General features: G+C 39.6%; 1 protein-coding gene across 4 annotated transcripts in view; it reads left to right on the top strand.

Annotated features, from left to right (window-relative positions):
• LOC122553760 (protein transport protein Sec24B-like) overlaps nucleotides 1-18,459 on the top strand; it is a 114,685-nt gene that overhangs the window by 30,750 nt on the left and 65,476 nt on the right. For 3 of the 4 annotated variants that reach the window (XM_043698060.1, XM_043698051.1, XM_043698070.1), the window contains one exon: nucleotides 7-168. The exons of the other annotated variant lie outside the window; for it this stretch is intronic. In XM_043698060.1, coding sequence (XP_043553995.1) covers nucleotides 7-168 — 162 coding nt within the window. The remainder of the gene's footprint in view (nucleotides 1-6; nucleotides 169-18,459) is intronic. 4 annotated transcript variants of the gene reach the window in all.

Genomic DNA, 18,459 nt, shown 5'->3' with positions numbered 1-18,459 from the left:
ATTTAGGTCCACCCCTTTCAATACCCCACCAAAGTTATCTACCTGACAGAGTGAAAGTAGCAACACTTCCAGTCATTGGAGCACCTCTTGCAAGGAGGCCACCTTCCTCAGTTGATCCACCAGTATCATCCTCTGCATCACCAGCACCTGCTTCAGAAGCACAGGACGGTAAATACTGCTGCATTATCCTACTTACCTTTCTTCTCTTCTACCCCCACCCCATAAACACATTAAAGATCAATTTATGTTATTTGTTGCTAATAAGCTGTTCGGCATGTATACTTTGAATGTAATCCTAAGCAAATTGTTTTTGTATTTTTATTCCTGATTTGACTTTGCTCTCAGCATTTTATTCTTTCTCTCTTTTCATTATTTCCTATTTTGTCTGCTGCTTTACATATTTTACTTATTTGGCTAACTCTTTTATATACTACATTTAGCAATGCTACCTTTTCTGTCTTTACGTTCAAGAACAAAAGTTTTGATCTTGCTGAAAATTGTTTGCAGTGTCCTGTTGTTTAACCAGGAGTACGCCAGTGAAATGCAACTTTTCTATTCATCAGGATGCATCTGCAGTTGTTAATCTGTTAAAGCACCTTTTTGCCTCCACCTTCATTACTCTTGTTGGCTATAAAACCTATTCAGTTTTTCAGCTGGTATAGTCCTGACCTTCACCACTTCAACTCCAATGCTGTCAAACTTGTGCATAGCTGGCTTATGACTCTTATAATCTTTACGTTTGAAGTAGTCTTCAGAGTCTGTTGAACCCAAACTAAGCCTCCAACAGTGCAGTACAAAAACTACATATTTTACATTATTTAGGAATGTCTGAGTGTGCCCACCTACTACTGCAATCCTCAACCATCCATGTTTCCTCTTCAGACTTCACTATTCCAGTGCTTCCCACCATTAATACTTTGAGTTTAGTTGTCTAAGTCCTATTTATTGGATTCACCTAATTGAGCCCCTTTTTTAACCAAGACCATTTTGATTTTTGTTTTTCTGATCATGTCTCCACAATATGCCTCAGAACATTTTACAGACAGCATGTACAGCAGTACCCTTTGTCCTACTCCTTCAATTCAACAGTAAGTTATGAGAAAGTCAGTTTCACAAAATAGTTTTGTTTACCTCCAGTCCTGTGGTAGTAGATATATTTTTGTGAACAATACTTTGAGTTTAGTTGTCTAAGTCCTATTTATTGGATTCACCTAATTGAGCCCCTTTTTTAACCAAGACCATTTTGATTTTTGTTTTTCTGATCATGTCTCCACAACATGCCTCAGAACATTTTACAGACAGCATGTACAGCAGTACCCTTTGTCCTACTCCTTCAATTCAACAGTAAGTTATGAGGAAGTCAGTTTCACAAAATAGTTTTGTTCACCTCCAGCCCTGTGGTAGTAGATATATTTTGTGAACTCCTTCCTCTATGACAGACTCCAGTGAACTCAAATCCCACTTACCTGGCTTTGAGTGCACGTTCATTGAAAACACCCACTATGGGCAGGTGCAGCCCTAGCAAACTCTGATCCTGGTTTGCTGAGTGAAATTGCAAACTCCCTGCTTTCAGTATTCAGGTTTGCTGCCCTGTTGGCTGAGTGTTAGCCATGGAGTTTTTAGGAGCTCATCTTTTAATCTCTGCAAGATTAAATTTTTTTATTATTCATTCGTTGGATGTGAGCATTGCTTACTGGGTCAGCATTTATTGAGATACAACTCAGGATATATTCGAATAGTTTTTAGGTAGTGGTGAAATAGGAATGAATGGTTGATAGCTAGAAGAAATTTAATGCTCAATACACTGCTTCGGTACTTCTCTCTTCTGAAACTTTTGGATAGACCTCTGAATACTTTTTTTTAAATTTTTATTATTCTTAGTTCAACTTTTAGTTTAGATTTTTTTTTTGTCAGTCTGTAAGGACATTTCGTGGAACATATCCAAAACAGGTTGGAATTGAACCTGGACCTTTTGGCCCAGTGGTAGAGATGCTATCACTGCACCCCAAGTGCTGTCCAACTTTTAATTGACACTTGCCTATTCAGGGATTCAGTAGGGGGCTGTTAGAACAGTTACTGCTTTCTGTTTAATGTAGTCCTTGCCATTTAATTAAGGATTACTTCACAGTATTGATTCAGCAAGTAGTATATAAGCGATTAATTGTTCTAACATTTAACTTTTTTTAAAATAGATTTTCTTTTGCTGTGTTTAGACTTTTAAAAAAATATAAATTACAGAATAAGTTATCACTTTGCAACATTTAAGAGGCAGTTGGATGGGTATATGAATAGGAAGGAATTGGAGGGATATGGGCCGGGTGCTGGCAGGTGGGAATGGATTGTGTAGGGATATCTGGTCAAAATGGACGAGTTGGACCGAAGGGTCTCTTTCCATGCTGTACATCGCTATGGTTTCAACATTTTACCGTGTTTGCAATTTCCTTTCTCAATTTATTTTGCTAATCTTTTTGTGAAAGGGGAGCATTTTGTTATTGGAGCACAAGTAAATTGTTTGACACACTCCAAATCCAGGCTATCTGAATTGGGCAGAGGATGATTGATATTTAATTTTCTTTAAATATATTGTCCTCTACATCTATCATCCCTTCCTGTTGCACTGACAGATTAGTAATAATTATTTTCTCTTTCAAGACTGTACATTTGTTTTCTTTGTTTTTAAGAGCAGTATTTTTTATTTTGTATTGAGTTGGCCCATTGCTATTCAAACACGTCAGGGGAAAGCAAAGTGGGAGGGGTCATGGAATAATTTTCCAACACACCAAGGTGATGGTTTATTAATTCATGTTTTTAGATTAAACCAGGAAGCAGGTGTGAACGATGGCGAGGTAGGTGTGTACTGTGGGAAGAAAGTAGAGATGGGGGCCACCCTTGGGGTACATAAGATCCCACCTGGAGAAATGGTTTGCAATCAGCACTTGTAGTCTTGTAAAAACAAAATCATGTAGTTCCGTGTTTTACCACTTGCACTGTGGGGATCTGGAAAGATTTTGTTTCATTTAGAGAAAGCAAAAGCGTTGAGTTGCAATCATTTATTGGGAGTGCCTGTATTGTGTGTAATTCATCGATGAAATAGAGTAGAATTATATCATGTGAATGAGGCTATACTGATTTGTATGCTGTATTATTTGACGTTTAAGTCCTAAAGTGGTGCTTTTCTGTTTTGAATTGATGGAAAACCAATGTATTTGCCTGTTGTGGATTGCTCAGCAGTATCACATATTACGTTAATACTGTATCTGTTTTACATTTTGATTAACTAGCCAGATCTTTAACCACAAACTCCTAAATCCATTATTGCCTAGATTTTTATTCTGAACTGTAGGTTGTGCCTACATTTCTGTTGAGAATTTCCATCATGTTCTTAACCTTTGGGAAAATATAATTAATAAGCAACTTGAGCTTGCATCCTCTTCTTCGAGCTTCTGAGAGAGAACCTCTTTTGAAGCTATGTGCTTTTTAGGGACTGATTGTCAGTATTTATGTTTTAAAAATTACTAGTTCAAAAAAAAGAGAACAAATCAAACGCTGCGTTGGAAATAGTTATGAAGTATATTGGGGAAGGTTAATGAAGAGAGCAATCTCCACTGGGAACTTATTGCTGGGGAATAGTGGTTAGCCATCTCTTGATGTTTCTTGTACACAGCCTCTGGGGATTTCATCTGAGTTCTTTTGATTTTAGCTATCAGTGTATCTTAACAAATGAGGCCAGTCTTCCCAAGCTTTTACTAGTATTCATTTGGTAATGTATTTCACAGCTAAACTTCATATCTAACATTATTAAATGCAAAGTTTTTTTGCATGTCACAGTAGAATCAAATGTTGATTATTGAGTCTCTTAACAGTTTATTTGTAATATTCAGCAGTAGTCTGTTTTTATGACTTCAAAAACAAATTTAAATTCTGTGTTGATGTTCTGCCTCAGAATCATTCTCTCCTTGGATTGGAGTTTTAAATTGAATGTGATTATTATAAGTGTTTTCTCTGCATGTTTGACATTTCTATTCATTGTATTCTGTATACATGGTAATTGGAAGAAATTGTTGAATTGCCACGAGATTTTGTCAATTTTCTGGAATGGGCTGAAGAAGAAGTCCCTTGGGCACCCCACAATTAGAATGTCAGATACATGCAACTTTTTGTTGAGAGAGTGTTATTGAAGATTGTGCTTATAAAATTTCATAATTAATAGTTTGTCTCTTTCTTCTCCTCCTACACACTTCTCCTTCCCCAATCTGACCATTCAGATAAAACCACCATATCAGTTAACAAGGTCTATGCTGCAGTGTTGCTGATATCCAAACATTGTGTGTGTTTCAGGTAGATCGATGGACAGTAGCAAAAATCTTTGATTGTCTTTGCTTTTAGCTTTGGCTGTTTAGAGGTTAAATGTAGGTATTAATTTTCAATAGTATGTTATGAGCGGATTATTTTCTTGTTTTAAGCTTGAAGGAAAATTTTTATTTTTATTTAAAAGTAGAAGTTTCAACTGTACAACATACAGTGGTATGTTAACTGGTCTGGCATTGGTATTTAATTTTTTTGTCATCAGTGTAAGTAATCTGACTGTGTCTTGGTACTGCAGAATCACAGGCACATTACAGCTGTGCTTGAGGATATTCTCAACCTTAATTACTAGAATCAATAAATGTAATTACATTTTTGTTTTCTGATTATGATTTTTACAAAGGGCTACTTTCCTAGATTTTTCTTATTTCATTATGCCTCATTATGACTCCACTTTGGTCATAGCTTTTCTGACGCCACCTTCCATAATTCATTTTAAATGCGACAGTCTGCCTCCCCATACTCAAACTGTTCCCTCCATTGCTGTGGCATTCAGCTAGCTCAACCTCTATCGCATTGACTTCTTAAATTATTTGCTGACCTTCAAATCTCAGCTAACTTTATCTTACTAATCTCTTCTATCCTTGTATGCTCTTTGCTTCCTTAACACCCATTTTTTGCTCCTTCATCGTTCTCCATGTTTTGCTGTCTGTGGCCACTCAGAATCTCCCCAAGCAAAATCGTTTTTTTTGTTTGCATCACCTTGCCTTATCACTTCCCTGTTTGCTTTCATGAATGTGTATTTTTTATTGCTCTTCCTACTCCTTGCTCGGTCCGTTGCTGCTATCCCATCCTCGCCAACGAGTTCCTCCTATTTGGTCTTGACAATTCACCTCCACCTTTTAAAACAGTGTATAGTGATTTTGTTTTTCTGCAGGAGTGCAAGTTGTTTCGATGTTTCAATTTACAAGTATACGCTTCACTGATCTCCTTGAATCATGAAATTTTAGTTTGCTCAATATCTTGACACCATCCTCACATACCATAGAATTGGAACATTGTATGAGACCCTTTGCTCAAACTGTAAGATATATCCCAGTCCATCTGGATGACTTTCTACTTTGAGTTTTGTTAACTAGATCAATAAAAATTAATAAAATTACCACCCTTTCCTTCACTGAGAGATTGACTTCATCCTCTTCGCTAGGAAAGATAAATATCAATTTCTCATTTTTTGTTTTCAGAGCAGTGAAAGGCAACTTTTCCTTTTAAATTCAAGGATATGATAAGCACGGTTTTTCACAAAGTTAAACTGTTTGCTGTGCTTTAAAATAATTGCTGTACGGCCTTCAGGAGTGGTGGGTTGTGGATTTCTGTTCTCAGTTGTTAGGTCTGAGGGTTATTAATGCATTGTTTCCATTTTGACATTCTGTCCACTGCATTCATGACTTCCTTGACTCACAGTAGATTGAAGGTAAATGTACTGTGTCCATTGAGGGACTGAAGTAATCGCAGACAGAGATGTCAAAAAATACTAAATATTCTCTTCTGCCATCTTACCTGCTTGTGTCAAGAGTTTGTCCATCGTAATTTTGCTAAGAGGAGTTTTTTGCTATCACATCAACATATGTGTTTTTTGTGATGCCTTGGGTTGCATCTCTGGGGACGAAGCCAGCCAGCAGCAGCCTGTTGCAAAGCTGAGAGGGCACCGGCAGCCACGTAGTTTACTGCCCAACAGTTAAACTGCTTATGATGTCATGTTAGGTTAGATTAGGTTAGATTACCTATAGTGTGGAAACAGGCCCTTCGGCCCAACAAGTCCACACCGACCCTCCGAAGAGAAATCCACCCCCCCTATATTTATCCCTGACTAATCCACCTAACACTACAGGCGATTTAGCATGGCCAATTCACCTGACCTGCACATCTTTGGACTGTGGGAGGAAACCGGAGCACCCGGAGGAAACCCAAGCAGACACGGGGAGAACGTGCAAACTCCACACAGACAGTTGCCCGAGGCGGGAATTGAACCCAGGTCCCTGGCACTGTGAGGCAGCAGTGCTAACCACTGAGCCACCGGAAGGATTCAAATAGTTTGCAACATTGCATTTGGATGATGCAAAAATCACTCCTACCTCCTACTACTCCACACTGCTTCCGATACAGAGAGGTTTTGAACTACCCCTTCAACATCCTTCTGATTGTTTCCCATGAACTAATGTCCTCACATTATTCATCAAAAACCTTGACTATTACTTGTAATGAACTAACGGAGAAAGAACAAGACAGTAATGTGTGGAAAATGCCATAAATGTAATCTGAATAAATACCGAACGTTCTAAACAACAGTGTAGCAGTTACTTAGGTGCAACCACAGAACCTTATTCGTGCCTTTTAATTTTTCTACTGCTTGGTGGTGTAGCCTGTATGACTTCAGTAGAGGCAAAGGCAGGCTGCTCCTATGTCTGTCTTATGATTGCTGTAATACCCTTTGCAAAAACTTCTGCATTTTTGGAGCTTGCAAGTACCCTGCTAAATACTGCTCTTGTAGTGCTACCTGTGTAGCAGCAGTTTCAGTCATCTGGAGATAAGACTGTACGTGTGCCACTGACTCAGAAATACTGTGGCTGAAATGTGAAAGCAGTTTTGATGGAATCCCCGATTCCGTTACATTTTTTCAATGTTCTTTTTCCTGGTCCAGCCATACTTCAGTGTGCTTCCTTATACCTTATTAACTGTCAAGGCAGCTTTGTAAGGACAGGGTTGGATGTCTGACAACCTATTAGCAAGGCAGACAAGTTGCCACATCCCGAACAATGTTTAAGCTTTGTGTGGGCTCATTTGATTGGAGTCTGCAGTCCATGGAGAAGCACAACATTTCTGTGGCTTGTGATATCCCCTCCCTTCATGCTTGAGGTGGACCTCTCCAATCTTTCTGCAGTTATGTGAACTGCACTTTCAAGGTCGTTCATTGTATCGCCTGTAATTTGCTGCTGCTGTTCACTGATTCTGTTGTTAGTCAAAAGCCCCAGCTGAGCAGAGCTTGTCCCTCAGATGTGATCACTTCCACTGCTGCATTGTCCATTCTAATCTATTCATGCCCAGCCACCAAGTGTCACCATCTGCCTTACTGGTCACACTGAAGATTAAAATCTTCTCATTCTGTAGTGGCAGAAAGGCAACATAATTAGCATGGTGGTAGTATACAAGTCCGGCCTTTGTCGTCTCGTTTCCCCCCTCAGTCAAAGCAAAATGCTCAGAGACACAGTATAGTTTTATCTTTATCTTTATTTAGTTTCATCTTTATTCTGGGCCCTGGAGGGAGAGAGAATGATTGTCCATGTGCACAGAGACACGAGTTCTCAGTTTTCTCAGGAAGAGCAGTTTATAAATGAATTATATAGTTATTTTACAGGGAGGAGCATTCTAATGAAGTAACCTACATATTGATTGGCTGACCGTTACAATCAGCGAGTGTCAGTAGCAAAGATTAAGCCATCTGGTGTTACACAATGAATCTTAGCTGCTTCACATAGTGCATATTTTTCACCTTATTAAACTGACCTTACATACTGAATGCTTCCAATATTGTTAAATGGCTCTACATAATGCATACTTTTCCACCTTATTAACCAATTACCCTTGCCTCCAGCACCCTATTGTTAACTGCAAGTTCTTATCTGATCTGAGTCATGCTCAGCTGAACCTTTTATTTCACAAAACTCAGAACTTAACTCTTTCCCTACCTGCTTATACCCTATACACATTCTCACCTTCACTTAATGTTGGTTCTAGGTGGGAAGGTGCAAGCTGGACCTATACACCCCATGTTAGTTGTGGCCTCCAACAAACAGACTGCCTGACACCTTGGTCTTTGCAATCCCATGGTTGTGCAACAGGAACATGCTTTTTTGAAGTGCAGCTGAGTGAGAGTGCTGTTCACTAGTGGCGGGACTTCATCACCAGGGCCTAGATCTCAGCAAAAGGCCCATTAGTGTCCTTTAATCTCTCTCTGATTGAAAGAAGAAATGGAGGGATATCCTCTGAAGAGTCAGCTCATGTAACTCGTCATCTTTTATGTGACTCATCAATCTGAGTTTTTGATGTTGGCTGCAGAAACATCTGTCTATGTCTCTGACTAGAGAGTCCCCTATCACAATCAGTCGTTTGGAACCCGACGTACCCCATACTACATTAGAGCCAGTCTAGATAACAAACACTTGGCTGTTTATGCTACATTTCCCTGAGAGTCCATCACCCCCTACATTTTCCAAAACATCATGCTTGTTTGAAATGGAGATAGCTACCTACACTACCTAGCCACCTCATCTACCTTTTCTGGAGTTAATTTATCTACTTCACTATATCTACAGCCTTTCTCCCTTTCCATAATTGTCATCCATCACACCCTTTTGTAAATTTGCTTTTGTAAATTCCTCATTGCCTCATAACTTGCTCCAACCAATCCATGCGATATGATAGGATTCGCAACCAAAGACAATTACTACAGACATAATCATCAGTAACACGTAAACTCTTCCTAAACTCCCACATCTGACTGGAAGAGCATATCACTCTACTTAAGGCCATCTTTTCTTCTTCACAATCTACAGTTCCTGAAAATAGCACCATCTTTTTGTTCTTAAAAAAGTGCTGCAGGCTAACTTAGTACTCATGGTTTATATTTTTAAAATTTAATCAAGAGATAGATCTGAATAAAACATAATCAAGGAAGAACCCAGTTACTACAGTAGATTTACAGCAAGGTTACCTGTTAAAAACTATGCTCTTGACTGTTCCTGTGTTGTGAGCTCTCCCACACAGGTTCCTCCAAAGTCAGCTGTGAATTTCACTGTTTGTTAACTTTTCCTCAATGCACCAGGGATGTCCAGAAATACATGAACTCCAACAGCAAAGGCAGAAACTGTTCAGTAAGGCGTTCGACAAGGTTCTGCATGGGTGACTGGTTAGCAAAGTTAGATCTCATGGAATATAGGGACAACTAGCCATTTGGATACAAAACTGGCTTGAAGGTCAAAGACAGACAATGGTGGTGGAGGGTTGCTTTTCAGACTGGAGGCCTGTGACCAGTGGTGTGCTGCAAGGATCAGTACTGGGTCCACTGCTTTTTGTAATTTATATAAAATGATTTGAATGTGAACAGAGGAATTATAGTTAGTAAGTTTACAGATGTCACCTAAATTGGAGGTATGGACAGTGAAGAAGGTTACCTCAGATTACAATGGAGTCTTGATCAAGTGGGCCAATGGGCTGAGGAGTGGCAGATGGAGTTTAATTTAGATAAATATGATATGTTGCATTTTCGAAAAGCAAATCTTAGCAGGACTTATCCACTTAATGGTAAAGTCCTAGGGAGTGTTGCTGAACAAAGAGACCTTGGAGTGCAGGTTCATAGTTCCTTGAAAGTAGAGTCACAGGTTAATAGGATAGTGAAAAAGGCATTTGGTATGCTTTCCTTTATTGGTTAAAGCATTGAGTAAAGTAGTTGGGAGGTCATGTTGCAGCTGTACAGGATGTTGGTTTGCCATTTTTGAAATATTGCGTGCAGTTCTGGTCTCCTTCCTATCGGAAGGATGTTGTGAAACTTGAAAGAGTTCAAAAAAGATTTACAAGGATGTTGCCGGAATTAGAGAATTTGAGCTATAGGGAGAGACTGAATAGGCTGGGGCTGTTTTTCCCTGGAACGTCAGAGGCTGAAAGGTGACCTTTAAAGAGCTTTATAAAATCATGAGGGGCATGGATAGGATAAATAGGCAAGGTCATTTCCCTATGTTAGGGGAGTCCAGATAGAGGGCATAGGTTTAAAGTAAAAGGGGAAAGATATAAAAGGGCCCTAAGGGGAAACTTTCATGCAGAGGGTGGTGCATGTATGGAAAGAGCTGCCAGAGGAAGTGGTGGAGGCTGGTACAGTTACAGCATTTATTAGACATCGGGGTGAATATATGAATAGAAATGGTTTAGAAAGATATGGGCCAAGTGCTGGCAAATGGGCCTACATTAGGTTAGGATATTTGGTCGGCATGGACGAGTTGGACCGAAGGATCTGTTTCCGTGCTGTATATCTCTATGACTCTGACCAAATGAATGAGATGTAATGAAAACAGAAGATTTGCCCAAAGTGTGACTATCTGAGCTAGTGCATGATTTGCGTGAGTCCTGAAACTGAGACTCCTCTGAGCAATTATCTTCAGCAATATCTGAAGGGCATTGGGGAGATGAGAATGAGACCTGACAAGGGATAAATATATTACAATAGCTTGTTACTGAAATCATGTGAATGTGACTGAGTCTGCTATAACATCTGGATGACTTTGATTTACTCTTGGTCTTCTGAGCTCCCCTTTTCAAGGAGGGAGCTCAGAAACTTGGGTAAGTGTAATGGTATGTACTTTGTATAAGATAATGGTTCTGACAGTGTTAACGTTAAAGTTCTGCTGAGCTCTACAGTCTGATGTCTTGGCCTCTAGGTGGAGAATCAATTGGAATCTGCCACAGCTTCCTGATTAGAGATTCTTGACTTCTCTACCTCTTGTTAAAAACAGCAAATAGGTCCAAGAGTGGAATGTAACCTAGTTTCTATGATGTAGTAAGCTGCAACTTGTTATCTAATGCAGTGTCTCTTTTGCTGAGACTTGTTCATGGCCCATTCTCCACCATAGACTGTTGATCAGGCCTTTGGGTTGGAAGAGGAAGGAGGATCAGTGGCAGCACTCAATCCGAACTACGAGCCACCAGTGGTGGTATATTATGACATGGTGGCACCAACAGGTGCCATTACATCCTATTTTGGAGAGGCAAACAGTGAAAATAATTGACTAGAATCTAAATAAAAAGATGATTTTTTTTGTGTATTTGCAGCCAAGTCGGATATCACATTAAGAGCTTTGGCTTAAGTTTGGTCGCTGGGCAGATTGAAAACAATTTAAACAGACATCAGTCAGCACAAGCTCATAAAAGCTGTAACAGCTTATTTGCAATACACTGAAGTGAGAAGGCAAGGAAACCTAGGAACGTGGCAGTAAAGCCAGTGTGAGCAGATCTGACTTGGGGTTTGGTGGTACAGCAAACAGACATCAGAGATTCCAGCAGTAAGTTAAATCCCGAAGGGAAAAGGGTAGAAAACATACCTGAATAGCAGAACACCCCAGGTTGAAAGGCTGGAAGAATAAAACATGATTATTTACTGGTAAAATGAGCATTGCTGCAGTCATGAGTGGGCACTGTAAGGTTCAGGTGCAAAAGTTAAAACCGAGCCATAACTTGAATATATATCAAAATCAGAAATTTTGAAAGCAAATAGCTCACCACAGCAGATTAAGATACCGAGAATAAAAGTTTAAAAAGATATAAAAAAATATATTTTAATAATAGGCTGAGTTTCAGTACACCATTTGTACAGAGGAACAAAAGCACAGATCATCTCAAGAAGAGGTGAAAGGCTGCAAATTTGTTTTAAAATAATTATGAAACTTTCCAAGCAAAAGGAAAATAAAGAGACTGTTCTATTCCTGATTCTCTCGATCAGGAAGATAATACTGATAGTTTTTCTGAGGTATTTAAGAGAGTTTACAAGTTTTGAAATGTCTAAAGTTTGATTAGCTTTTTTAGAAGATTATTGGTATAGACAATTTTATGACCTTTTAATTTTAAAAATGAGTTTTACCAAAAATAAGACTTAAAATTAGCTGCAGTAAATCTCTACAGAACATTGTGTAAATAGAGCTTAAAGTTTTATTAGAAAGATTAATACAATTCAAAAGAAGTCTGGTAAATAAAGAAAAAGCTGTGAAGACACTAGCAAGCTATACTGTACTATAATTTAAAATAATACCCTTTCTGAATACAAGATGATCAGATTTAAAACAATATTGAAGTTAAACAGATTTAAGATGCTTTAAAGTCAAAAGATTGATCAATGCGAAGAAATAGAAATGGAATATACTTCAGATTCAAAATCATAGTTGGCTTGGCTCTAACAGAGCAAAAGTTTTGATTTATATGGAGAAAACAGCTACTAATATACAAAATTGTGGCGAATCAGAAACAGAACAAGTTAATATAGTATTCAGTACTTCCTGCAGCTGATGATTACTTAGGAACAAATAGAATTCTTGAATGGATGTGATTTAACAGAGTAGTTCAACTTTGAGGGGAACCTGTAGTTGAATTCATTCATGACTTCTATAGCTTGGTGGAAATTGTGAGTATGAAGCCTTGCAGTCAGAATTAATAAGATGCTAAATTATTGCTGGAACTTTTGTTCAGGCTTTATTAGATCTATTCAAGAAGATTTAATTCTGAAGAGTTGATCAAATTGCATTAGAAGCAGAGACCAGGAAGAATTAGAGAAATCCTGAGAAGGGAACAATTCTACTCGAGCAACTTCATAAGGCAAAAACATGAAACAGACACAGACAAGCCAACACGCACAATGCACAGAATATCAGGTGCTAAGAATTATTGTAAGTGTTGTGGAACAAAAATATCTCAAAGGCAAAAGCAGCGTCCAACTATGACCAAAAGTGTTCCCTCTTTTAAAAAAACATAATATGCAGAAATTGAATAGTTCCTGAACAAAGGTACTAGTGGATATGTGTAAAGGACTCTACGCAGTAGATCATCCATTTCCTTTAGAAGAGTTTTCCACGTTAAAACAAGTACCTCATTTGGAGGAGATAGGTGAGGCATTAAACAAACTCAATACTGAATGCAGCATCACATTAAAGGCGAGTGCTAACCCATTGTCTCTGAGCATACAGGAAGATTCTATCCCTGTTAATGAGTGAAGTTCAGGAACGACTTGAGAAAACTGACCAAAATGGGCATTTCTTGGGTGACTAAACTAACTGAGAGGTATTCATGCATGGTTACTGTATCCAAATCCAATGGGTCCATCAAAATATGTATCCATTTAACAAAATTCAACAAAACAGTGGCTGAGAAAATCCCATTCTATGTCTATGGCCAATGTGAGTTTAACCAAATTGTCTAAAGTAGAAGTTTTACAAACTTGATGCCAGTCATCTGTTCTGGAGCTATCATTAGATGTCCAACAAGACTGCTTACTACATTTCTCGTTCCATTGGGAAGTGATTCTTCAATGGAAAGGGTTATATGTGATATGGATGACTTATTGATGCATGGTAAGACGATTGAAAAATATGACCAGAAAGTCCAGGAATGTGAAATTAGCCACAGGCTGCAGGGCTTACTCTTGACAAATAATGTGATTTCTCAGAGAAAACTATTTGCTTTCTCAGACACATTATTGACTAAGATGAGATAACACTGTCCCCAAAGAAGAAGTAGTCTTTTATGGAGTTCCCACTCCTTAATCACTTTCAAGGAATAGTGAACCATTTGGCAAAACTTTTGCCTGTTTGGGAACGCTGACAGAACCTTTTGAGACAGCTACTCAAAAACAAAGGGCGGTGCTGGGGCTTGCATCAGGAGTGTGCTTTCCAAAAGATCAAGGGCATGCTGCTGTCCACAGATGTCCTTGCCCATTACAGTCTATTCCCTTCCAAATATGTAAAGCTTTGCATGCTTCAGCTTAGGCTCTGTTACGATCCCAGTTGAAAGTAATACTGGACAGGTCAGATGCTAGAAAGAAATATGGCTTTATCAATCATAAGTTTTATTTTTATAATTGGATACCAACGGTTATTGTGGTGATTAGTCATTGCATATATTCATGCAAAGCTGCCAAAAATGTGTTTATTATACAAAAAAGAGCAGATATAAATCACAACCACAAGATCCATCCTTTTATCCTACCAATATCCTTTTCCGATACTTAATGCCAAAAAGCTGTCACTCCTTTCTTAACTCTTTCATTTGTTACTGAACTGATGCTTTTCAGTTTTCCTGATACCATTTTAAGACCACTTTTCAGTTCCGACAGCTTGGAAACCACTGCGCAACTCCAAGTGTGGAGATTGCATGAACTAATCTGTCCTTTTGCTAGGCTTAAATTCGCCTGAAATGTACAATCTTTATTCTTTTGCTAGTATAAAACCGAAACTTCATTTCTCTGATGTGAACTCAAACTAAGCTAGCTGTCGCTTCTACTCTTTCTTTTAATCTGTATGCCATGAACTCAGCAGAGTAAACGTTTTATCCAGTAGCTGTAGATATCTGGCCAGGCTCTTGCTAAGTCACTTGCTTTCTTGGAAATGATGTATTCAGGTCACTTCTCCAAATTTTGTTCTGACGGTTTTCTTTAAGAAAGGAATTACTTTCACAAGACTGAAGCCAAAGCCCATCTGTCTCAATTATAAAACATTATAATTTCCAAATGATGAGCATAGAGTCATAGAGATGTACAGCATGGAAGCAGACTATGTTATTCACTTTCATCACACTAGAAAGCAGTACTCATTCTGGAATTTCCAGCTGGGTATAGAAACTGGTGTATTCAGCCTTCAGGGCATTGTCATACCCAGAGTCATGTTGGATAACTAAAGAGGAGGGTGCCCTCTTTGCCTTGTGGGCATGTGAGAGGTTTTCAGATTGCATCCTTGGCTTGAAAGTACTTGCAGAGATGGGCTATAAACTACTGGTCTCCCTGGTAGATGAGAGAGAACTAGCAAGGATACTTCCACAAATAGAAGTTTATGTTTGCCTTTCAAAGTATGCCTATGAGACCAAATATATGCAAGGAAAGCTGCAAGTGATAGCAGAGGTTCTTCGTGGAGTAATTGACAGCCTGATAAGGGATTTATTGGTGAAAACCTGAATCATATACTCAAACCACAGTGGTATGGTAGCCAGCAACCCAAAGTGAGCTCAATCAAATCTGACAAAAACAATGAGGACTGGGAATGTGATGCTGTTCACTAATGTTGTGTTGGAGGTTGGGTGTAATGACTTATTTTGAGCATTGATAGGAGTTCGCAGTTCTTGATTATTTGCTGGTATTTGATAGGCTGATCCTTCACTCAGAGGAGTGACATCCTAGACAAATTACACCAGGGTCACTTGGACATAACCAAGTGCAGAGGCAAGGGTCAGGGCCTATTGTGTTGACCAGCAATCTCCAGAGAGACAGCTTTCTGTGAGACCTGAGCTTTCCATTGGTCTGACCAAGAGAACCACTTGCCCCACCAAGCCATGAGAATAAATGGGAACCAAACTGTTTGATAGACAGTCTTACTTTATGACTATCAGCTGTTTCTCATGGATTTAAGTAAAATAGTTCTGTACTGCCACTGCAGATGCAGTTGTTGAGTTCTTGCATGGAATGTTCACTACATACGGGGTTCTGAGGCGGCCGTATCCAGTGATGAACTACAGTGTTTGCTGATGGGTCTTTTAATCAGCTTGCAGCCTCTTCCAGGTTTCATTATTTAACCAGATGTGCACAGTCATACTGGAAGCTGAGCATTGTGTACAGGTGATCACATTTCTTCTAAAAGCAACTGCCTTTTATGCAGGTTTGCTAAATTATCTGTTCAACCCATTCTAGTGTGGCTTATCACCATCAGATTTACTTTTTTCCAAAGTGCAAGACCTCGCATTTGCTCACATTGAATTTCATCAACCATTTCTTGGACCACTCTCCCAAACTGTCTAAGTCTTTCTGCAGCCTCCCCACCACCTCAAAACTACCTGTCTGTCCGCCTAACTTTGTATCATCGATGAACTTCACCAGAAAGCCCCCGGTCCCTTCATCCAGATCATTAATATATAAAGTGAACAGCTGCAGCCCCTACACCAAACCCTGCGAGACACCACTTATCACTAGCTGCCATTCTGAAAAAGAACCTTTTATCCCAATACATGTTTGTGGTCCTTCCTACACCACAGACTACTAAATAGTCATTTAGACTGTCACTGGAAGAAGGAATGCTGGATCACTTTACCCTAGCCAGTGGGGATCATTGGTAAAATGCCAGTGTTTTGTACTCAGATGCCACATTGTGTTATGATATGCTCATCCAATGGGAGGGATATGTTGGGGGACGGTAACTAAGGAAGAGCTGAAGACCTAGATAAGTAGTTAAATGAATAGACAACTGAATGCATTCACAGAAAGAGAAAAGTGGATGCACCTGAATGAGTGTGAGAAGTCCCTGTTGGAAGTTTATTTTATTCATGGAATGTGGGCATCACCAATTAGGCCAGCATTTATTGCACATCCTAACTGCCCTGGAGTTGGTGGTTGGGAACTACCACCTTGAGTTGCCCATTGAATGTAGGGTCACCTACAGTACTTTTAGAAAGAGGGTTCCCGGTCTTTGACCTACTGACAGTGACGAAATGGTGATTTGTTCCAAGTCAGGTTGACGTATGTCTTGGAATGGAATCTACAGATACTGGTAGTGTTCGAATTTATCTATTGCCTTTGTCCTTCTCGGTGACAGAGTGTGCAGGTTTGGAAGGTGTTATTGGTGAGTTACTGTAGTCCATCTTTGTACATGGTAGACCCTGCTGCCACTGTGGTGAAGAGAGTGAATATTGAAGGTGGTATCAATCAAGTTTGTCCTGGGTGGTATTGAGCTCCTTCCATGTTGTTGGAACTGTACCCACTCGGGCAACTGGAGATTGTTCCATCACACTCCTGAATTGTAAAGGGTAGCACTGGGGAGACAGGAAGTAGATCATACTCTGCAGAATTCCGAGCTTCTCTTCAGCTCTTCTAGCCACGCTCTTCATATGGCTGCTTCAATTTGTTTTCTGGTCAGTGGTAACCTGTGAATGGTAGACTTGTCAAGGTAGAATGAGCAAGTGGGATCATGTGCATAGCAGAATATGCATTCATATGTCAATGCCTAACCATTCCTAACCAGGTTAGGTCATTAAAGCATTGAATTGAGTAGCATCTTACCATTTTGCTGCTGCAGCTACGATCTTTAGACTTTCTTGCTCTCCACTGTAGGCTTCTTTCTCCTGTTAGTAGGGAAGTATCACAGCCTTCAACACATCCAAGTAGGTATCGCTGAAATGAAGTGTAGTAATCTTTGCTCTGGTCCTCTCCATTATGGCATTTCCTTCGCTTTGGTTGCCAGCTCTAAGCTCCTTTAAAAAGCATACTTGGGAGTGATCCCTTAAACACTGTATTTACGATTGTGCCCTTTCACCACCAATTAAACAGAAATCCGGAAATAAAATTTTAATGAAATGCCATATGTGCTGTTTTCCTTCCTGAGTACAGTTGGGAACCTCACCTGTATGTCACCCCTCTGTACTCAGCGGGCTGCAGAATTAAACTGGCCGCTGTGACAACTTGTCTTTGTATATTTTTCAATTCATAACTTATATCAGAACTTAGTTTTATAATGTATAAAAGTCAAAATAGTTAAAATTTCAAATTAGCAAAAATGTGACCTTATCATTAGGAAAATTGTTGAAACGGGATATCTTTGTCTTCCAAATGAACTGTACTTTACTTTTGGACAAATAATTGCTTTTGTGGAATTTTCCTCTTTGTTGTTTTTACCTTTGTGGATTGAGTTGAAGGTAGTTCAGCAGCAGTAAGTTTAGCATTATCTGAAGTGGATATAATGTATTGCTTACAAAGCAGTTTCAGGCTTACATCCATTTCCAGTTTTTATTAATGTAATAATAGTCGTCCTGACCTTGGTTTCATTGGAGTTTTAAATGTTTGTGTTTATAGTGTTGAATAAAAATATTTTGTGCTCAAATACGGCCATCTTCACTGTCCTTTATAGTTGCTGAAAGACATGATTGATAATCTCAATTTGATAATCTCAATTTGATAATCTCAGTAGTTTGGCGCACCGACCTCTACACCGCTGAGGCCAAACGCCAGCTCGCAGATACCTCCTCCTACTGCCCCCTTGACCATGATCCCACCCCCCACCACCAAACCATCATCTCCCAGACCGTCCATAACCTCATCACCTCGGGGGATCTCCCATCCACCGCCTCCAACCTCATAGTCCCACAACCCCGCACCTCCCGCTTCTACCTCCTGCCCAAAATCCACAAACCTGACTGCCCCGGCCGACCCATTGTCTCCGCCTGCTCCTGCCCCACCGAACTCATCTCCGCATACCTTGACACCGTCCTGTCCCCCTTAGTCCAAGAACTCCCCACCTACGTTCGGGACACCACCCACGCCCTCCACCTGCTCCATGATTTTCGCTTCCCCGGACCCCAACGCCTTAT

Source organism: Chiloscyllium plagiosum, chromosome 1, assembly GCF_004010195.1.
Source record: "Chiloscyllium plagiosum isolate BGI_BamShark_2017 chromosome 1, ASM401019v2, whole genome shotgun sequence".
Classification (NCBI taxonomy): Eukaryota; Metazoa; Chordata; class Chondrichthyes; order Orectolobiformes; family Hemiscylliidae; genus Chiloscyllium; species Chiloscyllium plagiosum.
Note: the sequence above shows the minus strand (reverse complement) of the source record. Positions and strands in the feature narration are given on the sequence as shown.